This window comes from Thunnus albacares, chromosome 15 (genome assembly GCF_914725855.1).
Source record: "Thunnus albacares chromosome 15, fThuAlb1.1, whole genome shotgun sequence".
Classification (NCBI taxonomy): domain Eukaryota; kingdom Metazoa; phylum Chordata; class Actinopteri; order Scombriformes; family Scombridae; genus Thunnus; species Thunnus albacares.
In genome coordinates, this window is record NC_058120.1 from 609,472 (window position 1) to 628,808 (window position 19,337).

The 19,337-nt window shown below is 38.9% G+C and overlaps 1 protein-coding gene across 5 annotated transcripts in view; it reads right to left on the minus strand.

The window, feature by feature from the left end:
* Window positions 1–10,122, minus strand: part of adck1 (aarF domain containing kinase 1) — a 128,620-nt gene extending 118,498 nt beyond the window's left edge. Inside the window, exons 1-4 of one of the 5 annotated variants that reach the window (XM_044374960.1) lie at window positions 10,014–10,122; window positions 9,866–9,938; window positions 5,594–5,669; window positions 2,765–2,904 (exon numbers count right to left, since the gene is read on the minus strand). In XM_044374960.1, coding sequence (XP_044230895.1) covers window positions 2,765–2,904; window positions 5,594–5,669; window positions 9,866–9,895 — 246 coding nt within the window. In that variant the 5' untranslated portion in view covers window positions 9,896–9,938; window positions 10,014–10,122. Of the gene's footprint in view, window positions 1–2,764; window positions 2,905–5,593; window positions 5,670–9,865 lie in introns of all 5 variants that reach the window. The other 4 variants (XM_044374964.1, XM_044374962.1, XM_044374963.1 and 1 more) reach the window with 4 other exon arrangements.
* Window positions 10,123–19,337: the final 9,215 nt, after the last annotated feature.

Consider the following 19,337-nt stretch of genomic DNA (forward strand, 5'->3'; position numbering starts at 1 on the left):
GGAGGCACAGACAGCAATGCAAGAGGAAGGTGTGCTAGGCGACACTTAGCCCCGCATAAACTTGCTCTAACTTCTTTCTGGCGGCTCTCTCATTAACAAGCTGGACTATCTGAGATTACGGACTTCCTAGCATCGCTTGGACAGCTGCATTATGATAATGACGGAGACCTGAATACATGAAAACATCCCAGACACAGCCGTGGCGCTGCAGGCCACACCATCCACCAAGCAGACCGCACCACGGACTCCGGTAAAACAAGAGGAGGGGGGGGTATGTGTGTACATAAACAACAACTGGTGCACGGACACAATTGTTACTAAAAGACACTGCTGCCCCAACTTGGAGCTTCTAATGTTGAAATGCATACCTTTCTACCTGCCTAAGGAAGTCTCAGCAGTCTTTAATCGCAGCTGTGTATGTCCACCCTCATGCTAAGCTAGCCATGAGCAAGCTACACGGTGCCATCAGCAGGCAACAAAACAAGCTATCAGACAGTATTTTCATTGTGGCAGGTGACTCCAACCACTCCAATCTCAGTTTTACTCAAGTTTCACGAGAATGTTGATGTTAAAACAAGGAAGGGCAAAACACTGGACAAGGTGTACACAAACATCCCTGGAGCCTACAAACTGACCCATCACCCCACCCTGTGCAGTCTGATTATCTGTCCCCCTTTCTGACTCAAGCATACAAACCTCTCATCTGCAGATCCAAACCACAAACCAAAACGGTACAGATTTGGACTGACAAAGCAGAATCATCACTGCAGGACTGTTTTCGTCGGCAGAATAATCACTGCAGGACAGGGATGATCGTGGCCACCACAAGCCGCAGTCACAAGCCTAAATGATTATCAATCAATCAATTTTTATTTATATAGCGCCAAATCACAACAAAAGTCATCTCAGGGCACTTTTCACATAGAGCAGGTCAAGACTGTACTCTTTAATTTACAGAGACCCAACAATTCCCCCATGAGCAAGCACTTGGCGACAGCGGTAAGGAAAAACTCCCCTTTAACGCAGAACCTGGCTCTTGGTGGGCGGCCATCTGCTTTTTGTTGACTTCAGTTCAGCCTTCAATTCCATCAACCCACACAAACTGCAGACACTTGGTCTTAACACCCCTCTCTGTCTGTGGATCATGGACTTTCTCACTAACAGACCCCATGTGAGACTAGGCAATCTCACCTCCTCTACTATCATCCTCAACACCGGTGCCCCTCAAGGCTGCGTCCTCAGTCCACTCCTCTATTCCCTTTTCATCTACAACTGCACTCCCACCCACAGCTCCAACGCCATAATCAAAGTTGCAGACGACACAACCATAGTGGGTCTGATTACAAATAATGAGCAAACCGTCTACAGGGAGGTCCACATACTGTCTACATGGTGTAACAACAACTTGATCCTCAACACCAAAAAGACAAAGGAAGTCATCATAGACTTCAGGAAAAACAAGAAAACGCACCACATTGGACTATGCATCAACAGGGAGGAGGTGGGGCAGGTCGCCAGTTTTAACTATCTTGGACTCCACATATCAGAGGACCTGACCTGGAGTGTGAACATCGCACACCTGGTCAAGAGGGCCCAGCAGCGCCTCTTCTTCCTGAGAACTCTGAGGTGCAACACACTCCCCCAAAAACTCCTGATAAAGTTCTACCGCTGCACAATAGAGAGTATCCTGACATACTGCTGTACAATCTGGTACTCCAGCTGCACTGCAGAGGAGAGGAAGGACCTACAGCGGATAATGAAGACAGCTCAGTGGATTGTTGGCTCCCCACTTCCAAAACTGATAGACATCCACTCAAGTCGTCTTCTCAGACGTGCAGACTTCACACCCTGTCACCACCTGTTCACCACCTTCCCCCCAGGCAGGCTCAGGGTCATGAGGGCACAGACCAACCATCTGAAAAACAGCTTTTTCCCTAGAGCTGTGGACATGCTGTTAAACTCATAGGGTTGTTCTAACCCCCGACTCCCCACTGCCACCACTGCTACCTCAAGTGCGATAACTGTGCAATATTTCTCCTACAGTTGCAGTAAGATATTTATTATATTGGTATGTATATATTTTGTATAATACTTTCTCAGATTTAATTGTTATATTTTATTTTATTATTTTAATAATGCAATGACAATATATGTATGTATCTATCTTTGTAACATGAACACAGTATTCAGCTCTTCACCTCATGATCATCGCAATGAAAGATAAGTTGCCACTGTGAAAAGTTTCCGGAGTTATAGAATCCCGCTTGTGAATATTAAAAACCGCTGTGCAGTGTTTTGGCTTCTGATAAGTCCTTAAATGCATTAATCTGTAACTCCAACTCGACTTCTTGGATTGTATTTCATTGTCTCACCGGTACCTCAAACAACAGGCCCCTACCATTATAGCCCCCTGCACCTAGTGCCGGATGGCTGGGTTTGGTGTGAATGCAACATAAGCACATTACCTGCAGGTTTTTATACATTTATGTTCTTGTAACAGTTATTGTGAAAATCTAAATTTAGTTTCAGATTTATATTAATTTTAAAAAATGCTGAAAAAATTTAACATAAAAAGGTCGGTACAAGTTATATCAGCAAATACATATTCAGCAAAGTAAAGTTTTTGCATAGCTACACTCTTTGTGTGTATGAACGAGCAAGTGCACATACACAACATGATTTGTTTTGTCCCTACCAAAGCTAAAACCATCTACACTCTTGATCTAAACTTTAAGGGCGCATCAAATTCAAATTCATAACTCACGGTGGCTGCAGCTCGTCCAAAGCGGATGAAACTCAAGTCATTGAGGTCAAGCTGTCTGTTGTAGAGGTAAAACCCAGATGAGGCAAACACTGCTGTGGCCAAAGAGGAGACTTTGAGGAGCCGACCAGCCATCAGAGACACTATGAGAGGAAGAATGAACATGAAGAATAAGATCTCACAGGATCTGAGACAGGGATAAAGAAAAAAGTGTATTGGCAACATGTGAACGCAACATGAAATGTTTCAACATTGGATAAAGGTAATAACTCATTATGTTATTAATATGCAGTGAGTGTTTCCTCTAACAGGACAAGTGGAACCAAATCACGTCAGGAAAATACCTGCCACAGCAATACCCCCTCACAATAGGGGTCAAGCATTTAGGCATGTACCTTTCTTGCTCACCTGCTGAGAATAGTGAAAGATAACTCATCTGACCTGATAACTTTTTTTCAAATCTTTGTAGACCCCTGAACTCTCCAATGTCACATTCATTCTTTGTCATGTAATGAGAGGTTTATGCACTGCAACATTAAACATCCCTCCCTATGACAGACTGTTAACTGTTGAATTGCATTATGTAACACACTCATATGGTAGCATCTGCATTAGTTATGTTTCTCTTCAGTTTTTTCCCCTTATTTGTCATCCATCTGTATATGAGCATGCTTTTTTCCTGAGAGGATAAAACGTGTAACACGAGTTAAAAAGGCACTTTAATAATTCTTATTTCCAATTTGCATTTGTGAATTTTATCTATGATTCAATGATTATGTTGAGTATTTGTGAATTTTATCTTAATGGGTTACCCAGTTATGTATAAGGCCCACTCAACCCAACATCACTGAATACACTACTGCTGCAGATATATGTTCACTAAGTTTTCATAGAGAATTCTCAACTCACACATTTACACTGAGCACACAGTGACATCAGATAAAGCCTGTAAGGGTTCAGGTCTCAGGGCAGAGAGTGCACACCATAGACTCTATATGAAGATGGATGTAGCGAGATGTGACGTCACCCATTGGTCTGCATTGGAGCCAGTTTGAAACCCAGAGTTGAAGCTTATAATCAGCCCCAGCTTTTCTGTTTGGACCCAGGACCTTCCAAATAAGGACTGCAGGGTATTGCCTTTTTTCACACTCTGGAAACATACCCCGCTACCTCGGACCAAAGCTAACGCTAGCTTACCAAGAACATCAAGCACTGCACACTTAGACTAATGTTAGCTAACTAACACGACAGGTATTGGTATCAAGTAAGATTCAACTTACCAAAATATTGCAACAATAGTCTGACTCAGTGTGAGTCCAGGACGGGGGAGTGCAGCAGGTGAGCAAATTGTCAATCACACCTGTCAATCAACGCCCACACAGTAGACATAAAAGCTACTATACATCTTCAAATCTTATTAATGGAGCAATGATTTCCAAAATGACCACCAGCGCACTTACTAGAGGGCCCAAATTTAGCGACTGAGACCATGATTCAAGATTCAAGATTCATGATTCATTTATTATCATTTTGCAACACAAGATTGTATAACAAAATGTAGCTTGTAGTCCCTTAATGCTATTCACAAAAACAGAAATTATATGAATGGATTAATGAATAATAAGTCATATAAATAAAATTTTTTTTATATCGTACTGCAGAGGATGTATTGAGATAGCGACAGCGGATACTTCTGTATCTCTTGCCAGATGGCAGCAGGGTGAACAGGCTGTGGCAGGAGTGGGAATTATCTTTTAGTATCCTTTGGGCTCTATGCAGGCTCCTCACCTCACTGATATCACTGATGCTAAGTAGATGGGTAGATGGGTACCGATGATGTTCTGGGCAGTTTTAATCACCCGCTGCAGAGCCTTCCTGTCTAGGCCATGCACATCCCATGCCAATATGTGAGCAGCATGGCAAAATGGCTCGAAGGCATCCCCCTACAAAATTTCAAACTAAAAGTATCCACCCTTAAGGTTTATGTGGATGAACAACATTTGGTAGGCACATGTATCATGTTCAGATGCACAACAAAGCTTCTTGGAGTGATGCCCCAGTTCAACAGGAAGTCAGCCATTTTGAATTTACCATGCAATTTTGGTGCAGTTTTTGCCATTTCCAGACATTGTATTTTAACAAACTCCCCCTAGAGCTTTAACCCAATCGACTTCAAATTTGGTCAGTGTCTTCTAAAGACCTTTGTGATAAAAAGTTATCAAACTCTTGAGTTTTTTGCAGAACACTATTGCCGCAGCAATGTGGCAAATTTTGATGGTTCGCCATGAATCAGGAAGTTGTTATAACCTTGATTGCCTAATCTGCCCCAAATTTTTCATGCTTGATAGAGGTCCCGCCCTGAATTTATCCATGTGTCAATATTGATTCATTGTCATAGTGCCACCTACTGGCTACAGGAAGTTACAGGTGCTATACTTTTATGACCTGTGCCTAGCAGGTTGAACAGATTCACTTAAAATTTGGTCAGAAAAGCCTTACGACCTTGATAATGTTACATTGTGAATATTGTGAGTTTTCTTTGAACACGGCTGCTGTGGTGACGTGGTGAATTTCGATGTTTCGCCATTGCAAAACAAATTGTTGTAACTCGACTCCACATGATCTGCTCTTTCCTAATAAATACTCCTAGCAGGTTAACCAGATCCACATAAAATTTGGTCAGCAATGTTGTAAAACGTTGATGATGCTAAATGGTGAAGCTTTTGCGTTTTCATCAAAAGCTGTTCCCATGGCGACGCATTATTCACCATGAAACATTAAGCTGTTTTTGAGGGGCTAGTGGTGCTCGACAACTCACAAAACTTGGCATACCTGTCAGAAGAATTGTATTTAGTTGTCTGATATGGATCTTGTGCTCAGGTGTGGGAGAATGACTTGATAGCTCCCCCTAGAAAATTAAAAAATTAAAATTAAAAAGAGCAAAAGCCACCACCTTCAAATTTGACATAGATGGATGAAATTTGGTAGGTATAGGCCTATATATTGTGTCCAGATGCACAAAAAGCCTCTTGGAGGCATACCCTAAGTCGAAAAGGAAGTCAGCCATTTTAAATTTACTTTGCAATTTTAGCGCTGTTTTTGCCATTTACAGGTGTTGTATTTTAACAAACTCCTCCAAGAGATTTAACTCGACCAACTTCAAATTTGATCAGTGTCATCAAAAGATCTGTACGATGAAAAGTTATCAAAATCTTGAGTTTTCATTATACAACACTGCTGTGGCAACGCGGTGAAGGAAGCTGTTTGAGGGGCTAGGGATGCTTGAAAACTCACAAAACTTGGCAGACGCGTGTGAAGGGGTGTACTTAATTGTGTGATAAGTGTGTCCCTGCCTTTGGTGTTCAAAACGACTCAAGGGCGTCCCCTAGAATATTTCAATGTCAAAGCCTCCACCTTTAAATTTGACATAGATGAACGAAATTTGGAAGGCCCATGAATCATGTCAAGACGCACAAAAAAGTCTCCAGAAGCCATACCCTCAGTCCAACAGGAAGTCAGTCATTTTGAATTTTAACACAGTTTTTGCAATTTGCAGCCATTGAATTTTAACAAACTCCTCCTAGAAATTGAACTTAACCCAAATATCCATTCATTCGCAAATCAATAGCGTTTGGGAGCCTCCTTTTAAGGAATAGGGCAGTACGTAAGCGAGTGAGTGGTTAAAAGAGAGAGCGAGCTTCAGAAAAGTGATGGTGAATGCGAACGGAGCAGAGGAAAGGGTCAGCAGTAAGTTGTCAATCTTGCAGTGAATGGACAGTACAGACTACAGTGTGTCATTTAAAAAATGCTGCAGCTTGTCAAGACCATGAAGAGTCATGTCTGTTGTTTCCTCCAATTTTCTTGGCCAATTCTGATTTCCAATTTTTTTAAAAGTCTGACCTACCGATTCTTAGCGATTCTGATTTTCTTTATGAGAATTAAAGAGGACCTATTATGCTCATTTCAGCTCTTAATTTTTATTTTTTGACCCCACTAGAGTAGCTCTGCATGATTCAAAGTTCAAAAAACTCCTTATTTATCTTGTACTGGCCCATTATGCAGCCCCTCAATATACAGTTTCTCTTACACTCCGTTTTAGCTTCCTGTCTCTTTAAGGCCCCCCTCCCTATGAGCTCACTCTATTCTGACTGGCCAGCTTTACATATCAGAGTTGTGTAACTTTACAGTCATTGCAAACCAAACATTTCCTGCTTTACTAATTCAAATTAAAAGCTTTTAGATTACTAACTAATGGGAGACTTTTATTGTGGAGAATTTACAGGAAGTAAAAACATGTTATTACAAAGTTTTTGATAACTTTTGTTCAGCACAGCGTAATAATTCATGTATTAAAGTTTGAAGCCGAAAACATTAACACCCTAGGAGGAGATAGCGTTTATTCAAGGTCCAAAATTGGCACAAAGTCGTAATTTGATGAGCACACTCCGGACTTCCTGTTGGATTTAGGTCAGGGGTGTCAGCATATGATTTGTAGGTCTTGATGAGACGAATAATTGAGTTTTGGTTCGATCTCTCTACGACATTCCTACGGGCTGTGGCGGCCATTTTAGATACATAGGTGGCGCTCTCAAGCACATTTTAGCACTTTGGGGGTTAATTTTTACATTTTATCAATCTTTTACCAGATCTGATGTGCATGCCAAATTTGGTGAGTTTTTGAGCATGTTTAGTGGCTCAAATTTAGGGTTGAAGTAGCGTATTAATAAAGAAAGAATAATAAGAAAGAAACAAACACTCAAAATACAATAGGGTCTTCGCCCTTTGGGCTCAGGCCCCAATTAAAGCTGCAAGCAGGATTGAACACTGCTGTCAGATATGTAGAAACACTAAGTAACTGGAGTGTGGCGCAGTCCAAGGGCTTCTGTCACAGGCATGTAGATGTTTTCAGACCTGGGCTGACAGGTCTTACTTTACCCATCCCCCCCTCCCATTCTCTCTCTCCCCCTCTCGGCTGGAGAGAAGGATTTCAGAGTACTCTTCTTGTGAAATATCCTCATAAATCCCATTACTTTGGCCAAATCTTACATTTTGGCACTTTGGGGGTTAATTTTTACTTTTTATCAAATTTTTCACCAGACCTGATGTGCATGCCAAATTTGGTGAGTTTTTGAGCATATTTAGGGGGTCAAATTTAGGGTTGAAGTGGCGTATTAATAAAGAATAATAAGAAAGAAACAAACACACAAAATACAATAGGGTCTTCGCCCTTTGGGCTCAGGCCCTAATAATAATAATAAGAAAGAAACAAACACACGAAATACAATAGGGTCTTCGCCCTTTGGGCTCAGGCCCTAAATAATAAGAAAGAAACAAACACGTGAAATCCAATAGGGTCTTCCCCCTTTGGGTTCAGGCCCTAATAATGCAGGGAGGAACAGTACAAGCAGTAACAGCCACAGTGAGATGTTTTATGAAGAGCTGCAGATAACCAGCAAACCTCCAAAAGGTAAACTACTAATTTTACTTTGCTGTGTTGAGTAATGGCGTCGTGGCTAGGTGTAACTACTCCCAGAGTGGGAGTGACAGAGATTACTGCTACATACATTTACCTCGGTATTTGACACGTCAGCCACTGTTAACATGAATTTCCAACATTGTGACATTATACATATGTCTGAAAATAAGGAAAAGCATAATATGGCCCCTTTAAATAAGTTGGGGGGTTTTTTGGACTTAAAAGTATTACAAATTGCGAGCTCTGTGTCTGTGTTCTTCACTCACACTAAAGAACTTCCATACCAACAACATGTGTATGTGGCTGTAGTGTCTTTGCACTGTGTGCACCACTACATGTTGTGTGTGTGTGTGTGCGCGCATATTTAGTCCAAAACACATTATTACATCAACGACAGTATGCGGTGAAAGGAGGTGCCTGCCCCTCTTCTTTCGTGTAAAGAACGAGCCAATTGAAACAGATTCTGCCCATGACCGGTGCTTCAAATAGCCAATGAAACTCTGAAAATGATCATATGCTGCTTTGTTTTTTATAAAGCCACAACATGGAAATTATGTAAATATAAATAGTTTGCTGTGATTCACTTTTTATGTGAACTGCTTTTCCACCATAGCACTTGTTTTGACTCTTGCACAAAGTTTAGTGTCAACAGAGGAACAAAGGACTAATGTGTTTATGCTTCAGTTACTCTGAAGCAGGGGTTATTTGGTATCTCCAAATGGCCTTTTTTTGGAGGACGCCTAGACATACCCTTAGAGAAATGCGTAAAATATTCATTTTCTGTGATATTGTTATCAAATTTGAACTTGGACTAGGTAAGACTCTATCCCATGGTCCCATTGTGTTTTCCATCTCATAAGTCACAGCTATAGTTCACCTGCGGGCATCTGTTTGCAAAAATTACTCAGGCAGAAATAAAAAAATAAAAACCTTATACTTCAGTGTACACAAACGTCTTTCAAACTATGTACAGTTATGATTACAGACTCTCTCTACCTCCCTACACATATTTTGAGTGCAATTCATTTGCCAGAAAAGAGGCAAAACACACAATAAACAAATTTAAAGATGATCTGACTGATAGCATTATTTTTTCTTTTTTCAAATTTTCCATAGACATTGCAATACTATCGTTATTGTGAATTCCTTTGGCCACGATAATCATGTTGTGAAAAAATGATGTCTCAACAGCCCTATTACACATCCTCTTGTTTAAAGTGTGTCTGACACTTAACCTATATGAACTAACACATACGTTTGGACACCACCAGGTGCCACTCTTCAATTCAATTCGGCATTCAACAGTGAGTTACGGTTCCAATAAATTACAACCCTTAAATCCAGTTCTTCTGTAACTCAATTTTTTTCCTGCAAAACTGAGTGGTTTGGGTTCTGGTAGAGGAATGGAGAGGCGTTACAGCTCATTTTCTTAAGAGCTCGTTCCTGTAGCTATATAATGTGTTACCGAAAGCCCACTTGTACAGTGTGTTATGCAATGACATGCTGCGTTTTGTAACAAACCTATTGAACGAGACAAACGCCGGAATCCCGCCAGACTATCAATCATCTGCCCACTGAACCGCCAGCTGACAACAACAATGCTTTACATGAACAATTAGCTACCTTACCAGTGTCTCCACGCTTGTCGTCTCTTTCATTTGCCGGTTTTGTTTTGACCTCCGGATTCTGGTTAATGTAGTACTACAACAGATGATGGCTGTTGCATTGTAATTTATTAGCAGATTTGCACGATACTTTGATGAATAAAGAGATTACCTTTATGTTGTTTATCAATAAGGTCCGCGCGTATCTATTATTTTAGCGAGGATTTATACTTAGTTTGCCACTGTGTATGGGAGAACACGATTACTCCGCCGGCGACGACGATGACGTTTTTAACATGCGTCACACACATGCGCGACTGTTTATTAAAGGGAACGCTAAGGGGCTCTTCTCACTTCTCTATTTGGGGGACTGAATTTGTCAAAATCCAAATTAAATAAAGAAATATTTAAATGACTTTAAATGAATGTAATGAATAATAAATAAATTAAATAATAAAGAAAGGAATGTAGAAATAAAAGGCTCAATTGTCAAATAGATGTGCAGTTTAATTTGAAAATAAATATGCACAGAAATATAAAAATAAATAAAAGTGGTTACTTGACAAATTACTTATTTTTGTATTCATTTATTTTCATATATAATTATTTATTATTATATTATATTATTTATTCTTTTCTGTTTACATTTATCTCTGTTTTTGTTTATTTCTCCATTTATTCATTTCCCTATTTATTTATTTCTGCATTTATTAGGGCCCAAGCGTGAAAGTGCCAGTGGCACGCAGGCTCCACAGTGCCCCCAAACACAAGGCCATTTTGGGACAAAGTTTCTTTGATGTACATAAAATTCGGTGCGATCATTGCTCTCATCATTCTCAACATAATACATAATTAGGATGCATGAAAACTAACAAAACTTTGCATATATGTTCAAACTAATAAATGCCTCAATTAGTATCAAAGCTGGGATTGGGCGTGGCATTTCAGCTAACGCTAGCTAAAGGAGGTTAGTTCCAGCAATTTCTCATGCATATGGCGATACTTTCATTGCCTTCATTTGACACGTGCAAATGTAACGGGGGACTATATTAGCCTCACAGTTTATAATGCCCCCGTTAAGTTTCCTTTATATTGCTGATAATAGTGACAGCCTACAGTCTCTGCGTTGTGTTGTGATGATGATGGTGGACTAACGGCTGAGAGTTAGTAACGTCAGTTGGCTCCAACGAAGACACCCAGGCAGCTCCGATGTCGATTCAATGATGTCTGTTTATTGCTTACAAGCACTTCGGGATCTGGGGGATACAAGCCCGGTCTCAGTAAAACTATTTAATATAAATAAAATCATAATCAAAGGAAACTTACAATACTAATAAATGATTTCTGTCACGAAGCTTAATAACCATTAAATAACAAATTACAGGGCCAACGGTCTAACCTTGACCAGGATCAAAAACTCACTATATTACAGATTACACAAACACACTATTGATACAGATGAATCAATTCACACAGATAATCACTCTGAATGTCAATATAATTATAATTAGTAATAAAGTCTATCTCAGGTCAGCTATACATTATTATGTACAGGTTTCCATTTAATAGTCACACACTCTGACTTGTCCCCCCAGTGATGGGCTTTATATGTGATGGACTGCATCGTTACCTTAGATACCATGTAGCCAAGTATTAAATATTAAATATAAGATAACAGCATAAAATAATGAAACTAACACAAATATGTACACCTTACAACTATTAAATAAAAGGTAAAATTACTGACAAAATTATATTCTATATTAAAAGATTTTGCTATTAGACATAGTGACCATTTAAAGCACAACTAATGTATTTAATGTAACATGCAAGAGGCACATGTTACACAAAGTTAATATCGTTGTTGATGTTATTTTGTTGTCACGTAAGGAAATACAATGATAGTATGATGAGGCTCATTTTTTATAGTGCTTGAACAAACCAGGAGAGGGGCTGCACTTTCTTTATGTCTGGACATGTTTGTAACGGGGGTGGGCTGGGCTCTCCTACCACACACAGACAGACAGACAAACAGAACTGGCAGTGGAGCTAAGTGAGGCGAAGATAGTGAACCTCCATGGACACATTTTATCAAATTGACGGCTGAAATGCACACTGCTGTAAGTGATATAAACCTTTGGAGTAAAAACGAAAGAATTTATTAAAACTTATACAAACAAAACAGAATTTGACAGAGGTGACATGCGTTTGCCTGTCCTATCTCACATCCACAGTTGAAACAGAGGTAGCCTTCATTGTTCACAATGGATGAGATAACTTTTTTAATTAATAGCAACAGGTCAGTGGCGGCCTGTAAATAAATATTATCAGCTATCATGAGAAAACTGCTAAAAATTGGGCCAAACCAATCCAAAATGCATGTTTTGGCCCACTACACAGTTCTAATACGTTACAAAAACATATGCAGGGTGCTTTTTTTTTTTTTTAAAGATCAATGTTGAATTCATGCTAATAAACAACTGTTCCACTTCAACCTTGATTCCTGGCTTCCTTGGACAAGCACCACAGCAAGCTAATTGAAATAATCAGAAACAAGGAAGGAGTTGTCAGAGAGAAGACCCGGAATATACTGAAAGTTCTCGATCAGGTCTGTACTTGCTCAATACATCAAAATTTTATATCACATAAATAGTAACATTGTAAATAGAATATTTTATGGTCATTTTGTCATTACATTTGAGTGGAGTTAGATTACACGTTGAAAGATGTGCTAAGGTTATCTTCTGAGTTAGACAGACCTTTTAACTGGTTTGCTCAAAGCATTTGTAAATCTCAATTCCTGTAGCTCCGAGTGCCCATTTGTGCATTGTGTAATGTTTGCATCCTCAGTCCAGTTGCAAAATCGGACAGCATAATTTTGCATTATGTGTGTGTTTGCACTCTTACCTAGAACCTAGAAAGAGTGTCTGCTGAAGTGTCTTATTGTGTTCCTTGGGGAAGATGTGGACAAGCTTATCAAGGAGTATCTGGTAAGAAGTTTTGCATTAATCATTTAACCTTCAGCCAAGATAAAACATTTAATATTTAAATTTTAAAGTTTGTATACATGGTCTCAGGTCCTATAAAAATACGCTTACTGTACATTCATGTACATTTGCCTATGCCCATAATTGTTGTGGATTTCTCTGTCCCCTGGTGGTCATCAGTCATCACTGTTATTTCGAATTTAATATGTCTAATACAACAACAAAGGTCTCTGTGCTGGTTTATATTTTATACAACATTGCATAGTGTGGCTACATGTGCAAATATTTAGATATTTTAATTACAATGTGAAATATTTGTCACATTAGAGTGGTAGCAGCAGTGCAGATGGAGCAGTGAAAGCCTGGAGATAAAATGGATTAATGGATTATATCCAAATATTGCATTGTGTAAAATTTCAGTCTGGGGCCAGATTCTGAAATTAATGAAAATATGAAAACACAAGGCAGTATCTTTTAACATTATAGTGAATCTTAATTTAAGTATGTATACTACTGTATTGTGCTATTTAATATTTTTTGTCACAGCAGATGTTATAACTTTTTGGTGGATAGCTATTATTAACCCCCTAAACTCTACAAGGACACTGATGTCCTCGGCTGACATGACTGTCTTTCAGAGGCTGTAGCGGGCTCAGTTTCAAAGCTATTACCATATGAAACTAGACGACCTAAGGCATCCATTGGCACTAACTATGTCATGCTAGCTTTTCGGGAAGGGGGCTAAATAAAGATGGGCTAAATTTTGGCCAGGGAAAAACTGACATTTTCAAAAGGTTTCCCTTGACCTCTCACCTGAAGATATGCGAATGAAAATGGGTTCTATGGTTACAGACAAGTCTCCCCTTTACAGGCATGCCGACTTTACGCTAATCCCATGCAGTTTTCTGCATGCAGTATAAATGTGTTATTTTCACTTACTCTGAAAATGGTGTATTTGAATATTATTTATATACATATACTGGGGTCCTAAACAGTCTTGGAATTGCATAAATTGGGTCTGACTGGAAAGCTGAGACTCTTTTGGATTCAGTGAGCCCAATTATATTCATGTGTGATGATAATGTTATTCCTCATTGTAGCCATTTCATTGTAGTGAGACCATTGTTTGAAACTTGATCTCACTGTATAAAATGACCTATAGTGACCTCTAGGATAATCACAGCCTCATGAAACTTTACAACCACAAACTAGAGACTGAGGGCATTCAGAGGATGTTTGGCTTTTGTAGGTATATTGACAACAATAGGGTTTCTGAGCAATTTTGAGAACAGAAGTGCTCGCCATCCAATTGCCTAAAAATAGAATTCTTACAGAAATCTCCAAATGTCAAAGTTCAAGGTCTTGGTGTCTTTATGTGGAGGGATATTTGACCATTTTTATCAACTCTCAATTGGTCAGAACTGGTTAAATTTTGCACCAAATCTGTGTAACAAATGGTATCAACCCAAAAATTGCTGCAACAACTTAAGATCATGTGAATGGCCGACACAAACCACAATCATAATGTTCTAAGCCCTTATACACTCTAAATTTTCAAAATTTGAATAGGCACCTAACCAAAACACAATGTTTATTACAGATTTATGACTAGAAAAACTTGACACACAGTGCTCAGTTGCATCTCAAATTAATCTTACGGTTCCCAGCTTTCAGATGATGTATACCACTTTTATATGGCATATACTGTTGACTTGCTGAGATTTGATTGGGAGAACTGTGTGTGTAGATAATTTTTTATATTGGTACATCAGACATTGGCTTCATCATAATAACTTTCCAATAAATGTCTTGTCTTTTATCAGGTTGCTCAGCAGGATGAAGCTGAAACAGAACTTCAGAGGTGTACAGTAGCAGTGTTTGTCATCAGGGAGGAGGAGAATCCTCTCTAGCCACCACATGACATTGGTGTCAGGTTGAGAAGCAGGATTGGACGCAATTGCAGATACCAGCTTGCAGAGATTGCAGGGTAAATGAAAACCTTTAATCTTGAGGTGGACAGGACAGGACAAGCTGAACAAAACAAATGATCCAACAAAGACCTTAAATACAGACTAAACTAATCAGGGAATGGGGAACAGGTGACGAGACACAAGGGCAGGCTGGGAGTGATTGGCTGAGGGAAACACAGGAAGCAGGGCAGGGCTGACGAGACTGATACAGGGCAGGTGAGGGGAAGACACAGAGCAGAGCAGGGCTAAAGAGGGTGATGCAGGGCAGGTGAGGAGGAGCACATGAAACGCACAAGGGAAACACAGCAACAAAACCAAAACCCAAAAAACACAAAACTCCAAATACAACCCACACCAACCCGTCAAAGAACCACTATGAACCCAAACCCAAGTACACAACACACCAGGCCAAACAACAAAAGGCAGTCCAAACCCACCACCCAAATACAACAGGAAAACCCACAGACCACCAGAAGGACCTGGGGCGGCTGTGGCTCAGGAGGTAGAGCAGGTCGTCCACTAATTGGAAGATCAGTGGTTCGATTCCCGGCTCCTCCAGTCTACATGCCAATGTGTCCTTGGTCAAGATACTTAACCCCAAATTGCTCCTGACGGCCCCTGTACCCATTCAGCGTATTAATGTGTGTGAATGGGTGAATGTGATTTGTAGTGTAAAAGTGCTTTGAGTGGTCGGAAGACTAGAAAGGCGCTATACAAGTACAGTCCATTTACCATTTACTAAACAGAAGTGCAAACCAGTAAACCCCAAAAAACACACAAAGTCCAGACAGGGTGTGACAATTGGGATCGGTCGCACATGCATGTGATATGTTATATGGCCTCATCTATGCTCTGAACTTGAGCTATCCACGCACTGCAGAAAATATTCATGGAGATGGAACCAAAGACGCAGAGAATGTACAATCTTAGTGTCTAGCTCTAAATACTGGATTGATCAAAGAAAGACATTTGGATACAGCATGTTTCTTTGTTCTGTTTTACAGCTTGTATTCAAATACATTCCAGGATAATGGAAGGGGTCGTTGTTAAATGTAAATGAGTGAAACAGACTTTAATTCAAAACTGGCCCTCTGATTTTTATCTGTCTGTGGTATAAATATCATGGCACTGATATTAACACTGAAAATGTGAATAATGCTAAATTCACAATGACCAGTAATCCAGTTGTACTAGTAATTCTAATGTTTGTTTTTAAACTGACTTATGCACAAAACACTGACCTTTGTTCATAGATTGCACCCCCAGTAATTAAGCTGTATTTTTTTTTGCATTTTTTCCTTCTTTTTTTTTGTCTCTCGGTCTGCATTTGTAATGTTTCAAATTCATCAATCAATGGATAGCCAAATTTTAACACTGTTAGAAATTCTGGTTTTACACTCAATGGCTATTAGATTACATATCTTATAAGTATCATATAAGTTTTAAAAGAGAGATGTAAAAACAGTAATGGTGAAATTTAAGTTGTAAAAAAGCAAAAAATGTTATTGACTTGCATTTAGTAATGTTTTTGCTTGTGACTAAAGAAAATATATTGATTAAAGTATAATCAAAAATTATAGTTTGTACTGAATCAGACATTTAACTTGAATAAAGTTAATAAAATTGCCTGTAACAAAATCAGAGTGTTTCAATTAGTTTATTCAAAAGTAAAAATTATATTTAGATGAAATTGTAAATATTAGGTTTTCCAAAGTGAAAAACTTAAGTTGTAAAGAAGTAAAAAAAAAAAAAGGTTTATCGTCTTTATAATAAAAAATGTTTTTACTTGTGTGAATGTACATTTTTGTCTTTGGTTAAATAAATATTTTGATTGATATTAAATCAAAATGTAAGGTTTCAACCAAATCATAAATATAATTTGACGAGAACTTATAAATTTAGGTGTAACAAATTAGCGTAATTTTTTTAAGTTGATCCAAAGTAACATTTTTTTCAGTGTAGCAAGTTGGACTGATCCATGTCAAATTTGGGCAGAAAAGCCTTGAGGCCTTGATGATGCTATATTGTGAAGATTTTGAGTTTTTATTGGACGCCATTGCCATGGCAATATCGATGTTTCAAAATTGCAAAATAAATTGTTTTAACTCAACTCCACATTGTCAGATCTTTCCTAAATTTCATGTATTTCATAAGAGTCTCGGTCTGAAGACATGCAGAGGACAATATTGCACCATAATAATAGCTCCAGCTACTGACAACAGGAAATTATAGGCCCCATACTTTTACTAACTACTCTTACCAGGTTAACCAGATCCACGTAAATTTGGTCAGCTAAATCATAAAACATCTGATGAGTTTTCATCAAAAGCTGCTGCTATGGCAATGCCTGTAACTGAATGAACTCCTTGAGATTTCACCCAAGCAACTTCAAATGTGGTTAGTGTCATCCAAAGACCTTTATGATGAAAAGTTATCAAAATCTTGAGTTTTCATATACGCCATTGCTGTGGCAATGCCTTGAACTGTTTCGCAATGAAGAGGGAAATTGTTGTAACCTGAATGTACATTGTCCAACCTGCACTGAAGTTCTCATGCTTGATAAGAGTCTGCCCTGAATACATGTACATGTCAATGTTGAGCCATAGTCATAGCACCACCTACTGACAACAGGAAGTCAGCCTTATATGAAAAAAATGATCCAATTCACATGGAATTTGCAAGGTGTGGTCTACATTTGATAAATAGCAACATGAAGTGAAATTAGTGGGTGTTGTCTAGCACCACATAGTGCACACAGGAAGTGACATTTAACTCTTTTAAGAAAGGTGCAAGGGCCGATCATTGCTGCTTGCAGCTTTAATTATTATTATTATTATTATTATTATTATTATTATTATTATTATTATTATTATTATTATTATTATTATTCTAGTATGCCATTGCATGTTTGAGGGGCATAGGATGTTCAGAAACTTGGCACACGCAAGTTCCATAGTGATTGGGCTTGGGCATGGCCAGCGGGCTCCATAGCACCCCCAAACACAAGGCCATTTGGAACAAATGAACACACTTTGATGTCCATGAAATTCGGTGGATTTATTGCTCATATCATTCCAAACATAAGCCATATTTTTTCAATTTTTTTGCCCAACAGGAAGTCAGCCATTTTGGATTTCATGCGTGAATTTTCATTTTACAAACACATTTGAGGCCTTTAGGATGCATGAAAACTAACAAAACTTTGCATATATGTTCAAACTGATAAATGCATCAGTTAGTATCAAAATGGGGCTTGGGTGTGGAATTTCGGCTCATTAGTACCCCCTAAATTGTTTTGAGGTTCTAGGGGGGTTCGAAAACTCACAAAAGTTTGCACATGCATCAGAAGTAGTGTATCTTGATATTGGATATGGGCCTTGGGCATTGGTGTGGCAAAATGGCTCAAGGACACCCCCTAGATAATTTCAAAGTCAAAGCCCCCACCTTGAATTTTGAAGTAGATTTATGAAATTTGGTATGCAGATGTAACATGTCAAAACTTTAAAAAAAGCCTCTTGAAGCCCTGCCCTAAGTCGTTAAGTTAGTAAATTGTGCATTTTTTTTGCAAAATGAAGCCATTGACGGGGGTTGTATTTTAACAAACTATTTCGAGTGGAAGCACAGTTGGAAAATTTGATAGAGTTATCCGAAACCATAGACATGGAAATTGACCCTATGGTTTTCAGAAAGTTGAATGAAGTGATTCAGTGATTGAGCCTTGAACTAGCACAAAGTTCCCATAACAGTGGACCAATCGGGTGCCCATCCCACGAAGTACCCATGGAAGCTGTGGAGAATTATTTGTTAGCAGGTTGACATGGTTCATCTGCCTGGAGTTGGCTAACAAAAACGGTATACCGTCATGGTGTTATGGTGAGTGTGCATCTGGGACATACTAAAGCTCCCATGCCAGCTTCAGGGCACAGGAATTTTAAAATCCTAACCAATTTTGAAATCTATAAGAGAAACTATAAGAGAAGGAAGGGTCATTATGTCACTGTGTAGCGCATGAATGCACATTGGTGCCATACTTGAAAGCTGTTGGCGCATTTAGCGTAGTGGTGAATGGGCAGACCACTCCTTTATCTCTCCCCTCTCAGTTTCACAGGCTATTAGTCTGGGTGATGGAGGCACCGCTATTTTGATGTGTTGTTATTTAGCTAATGTTTCATGTGTTGTCAAGGTACATTTAATTTGATTTGTATGTTAAATCAATAATTTATTTGCATGCAAGTTATGTTAATGTTATGCTAGATTTACATGTGATTGAGGTTAGTAACAGACTAACATTAGTAAGTTAGTTAAACTGTGATGATACCCTAACTAAATTAACTCTGAGCCTGTTAGCTAATGTTATGTAACGTAATTTACAGTTTAAACAGTTTTAATATGGTGACCAGGCTGACAGCAGGGCACCAGACAAATGGGATTACAGCCCACGTGTTGATTTTATCACAGCAGAGATTGCTTCATTCAGAATTACAATACATTATCTTCTGATGACCAAGTTCATTGTTAAAAGTTTTTCTTAAAGTTTCT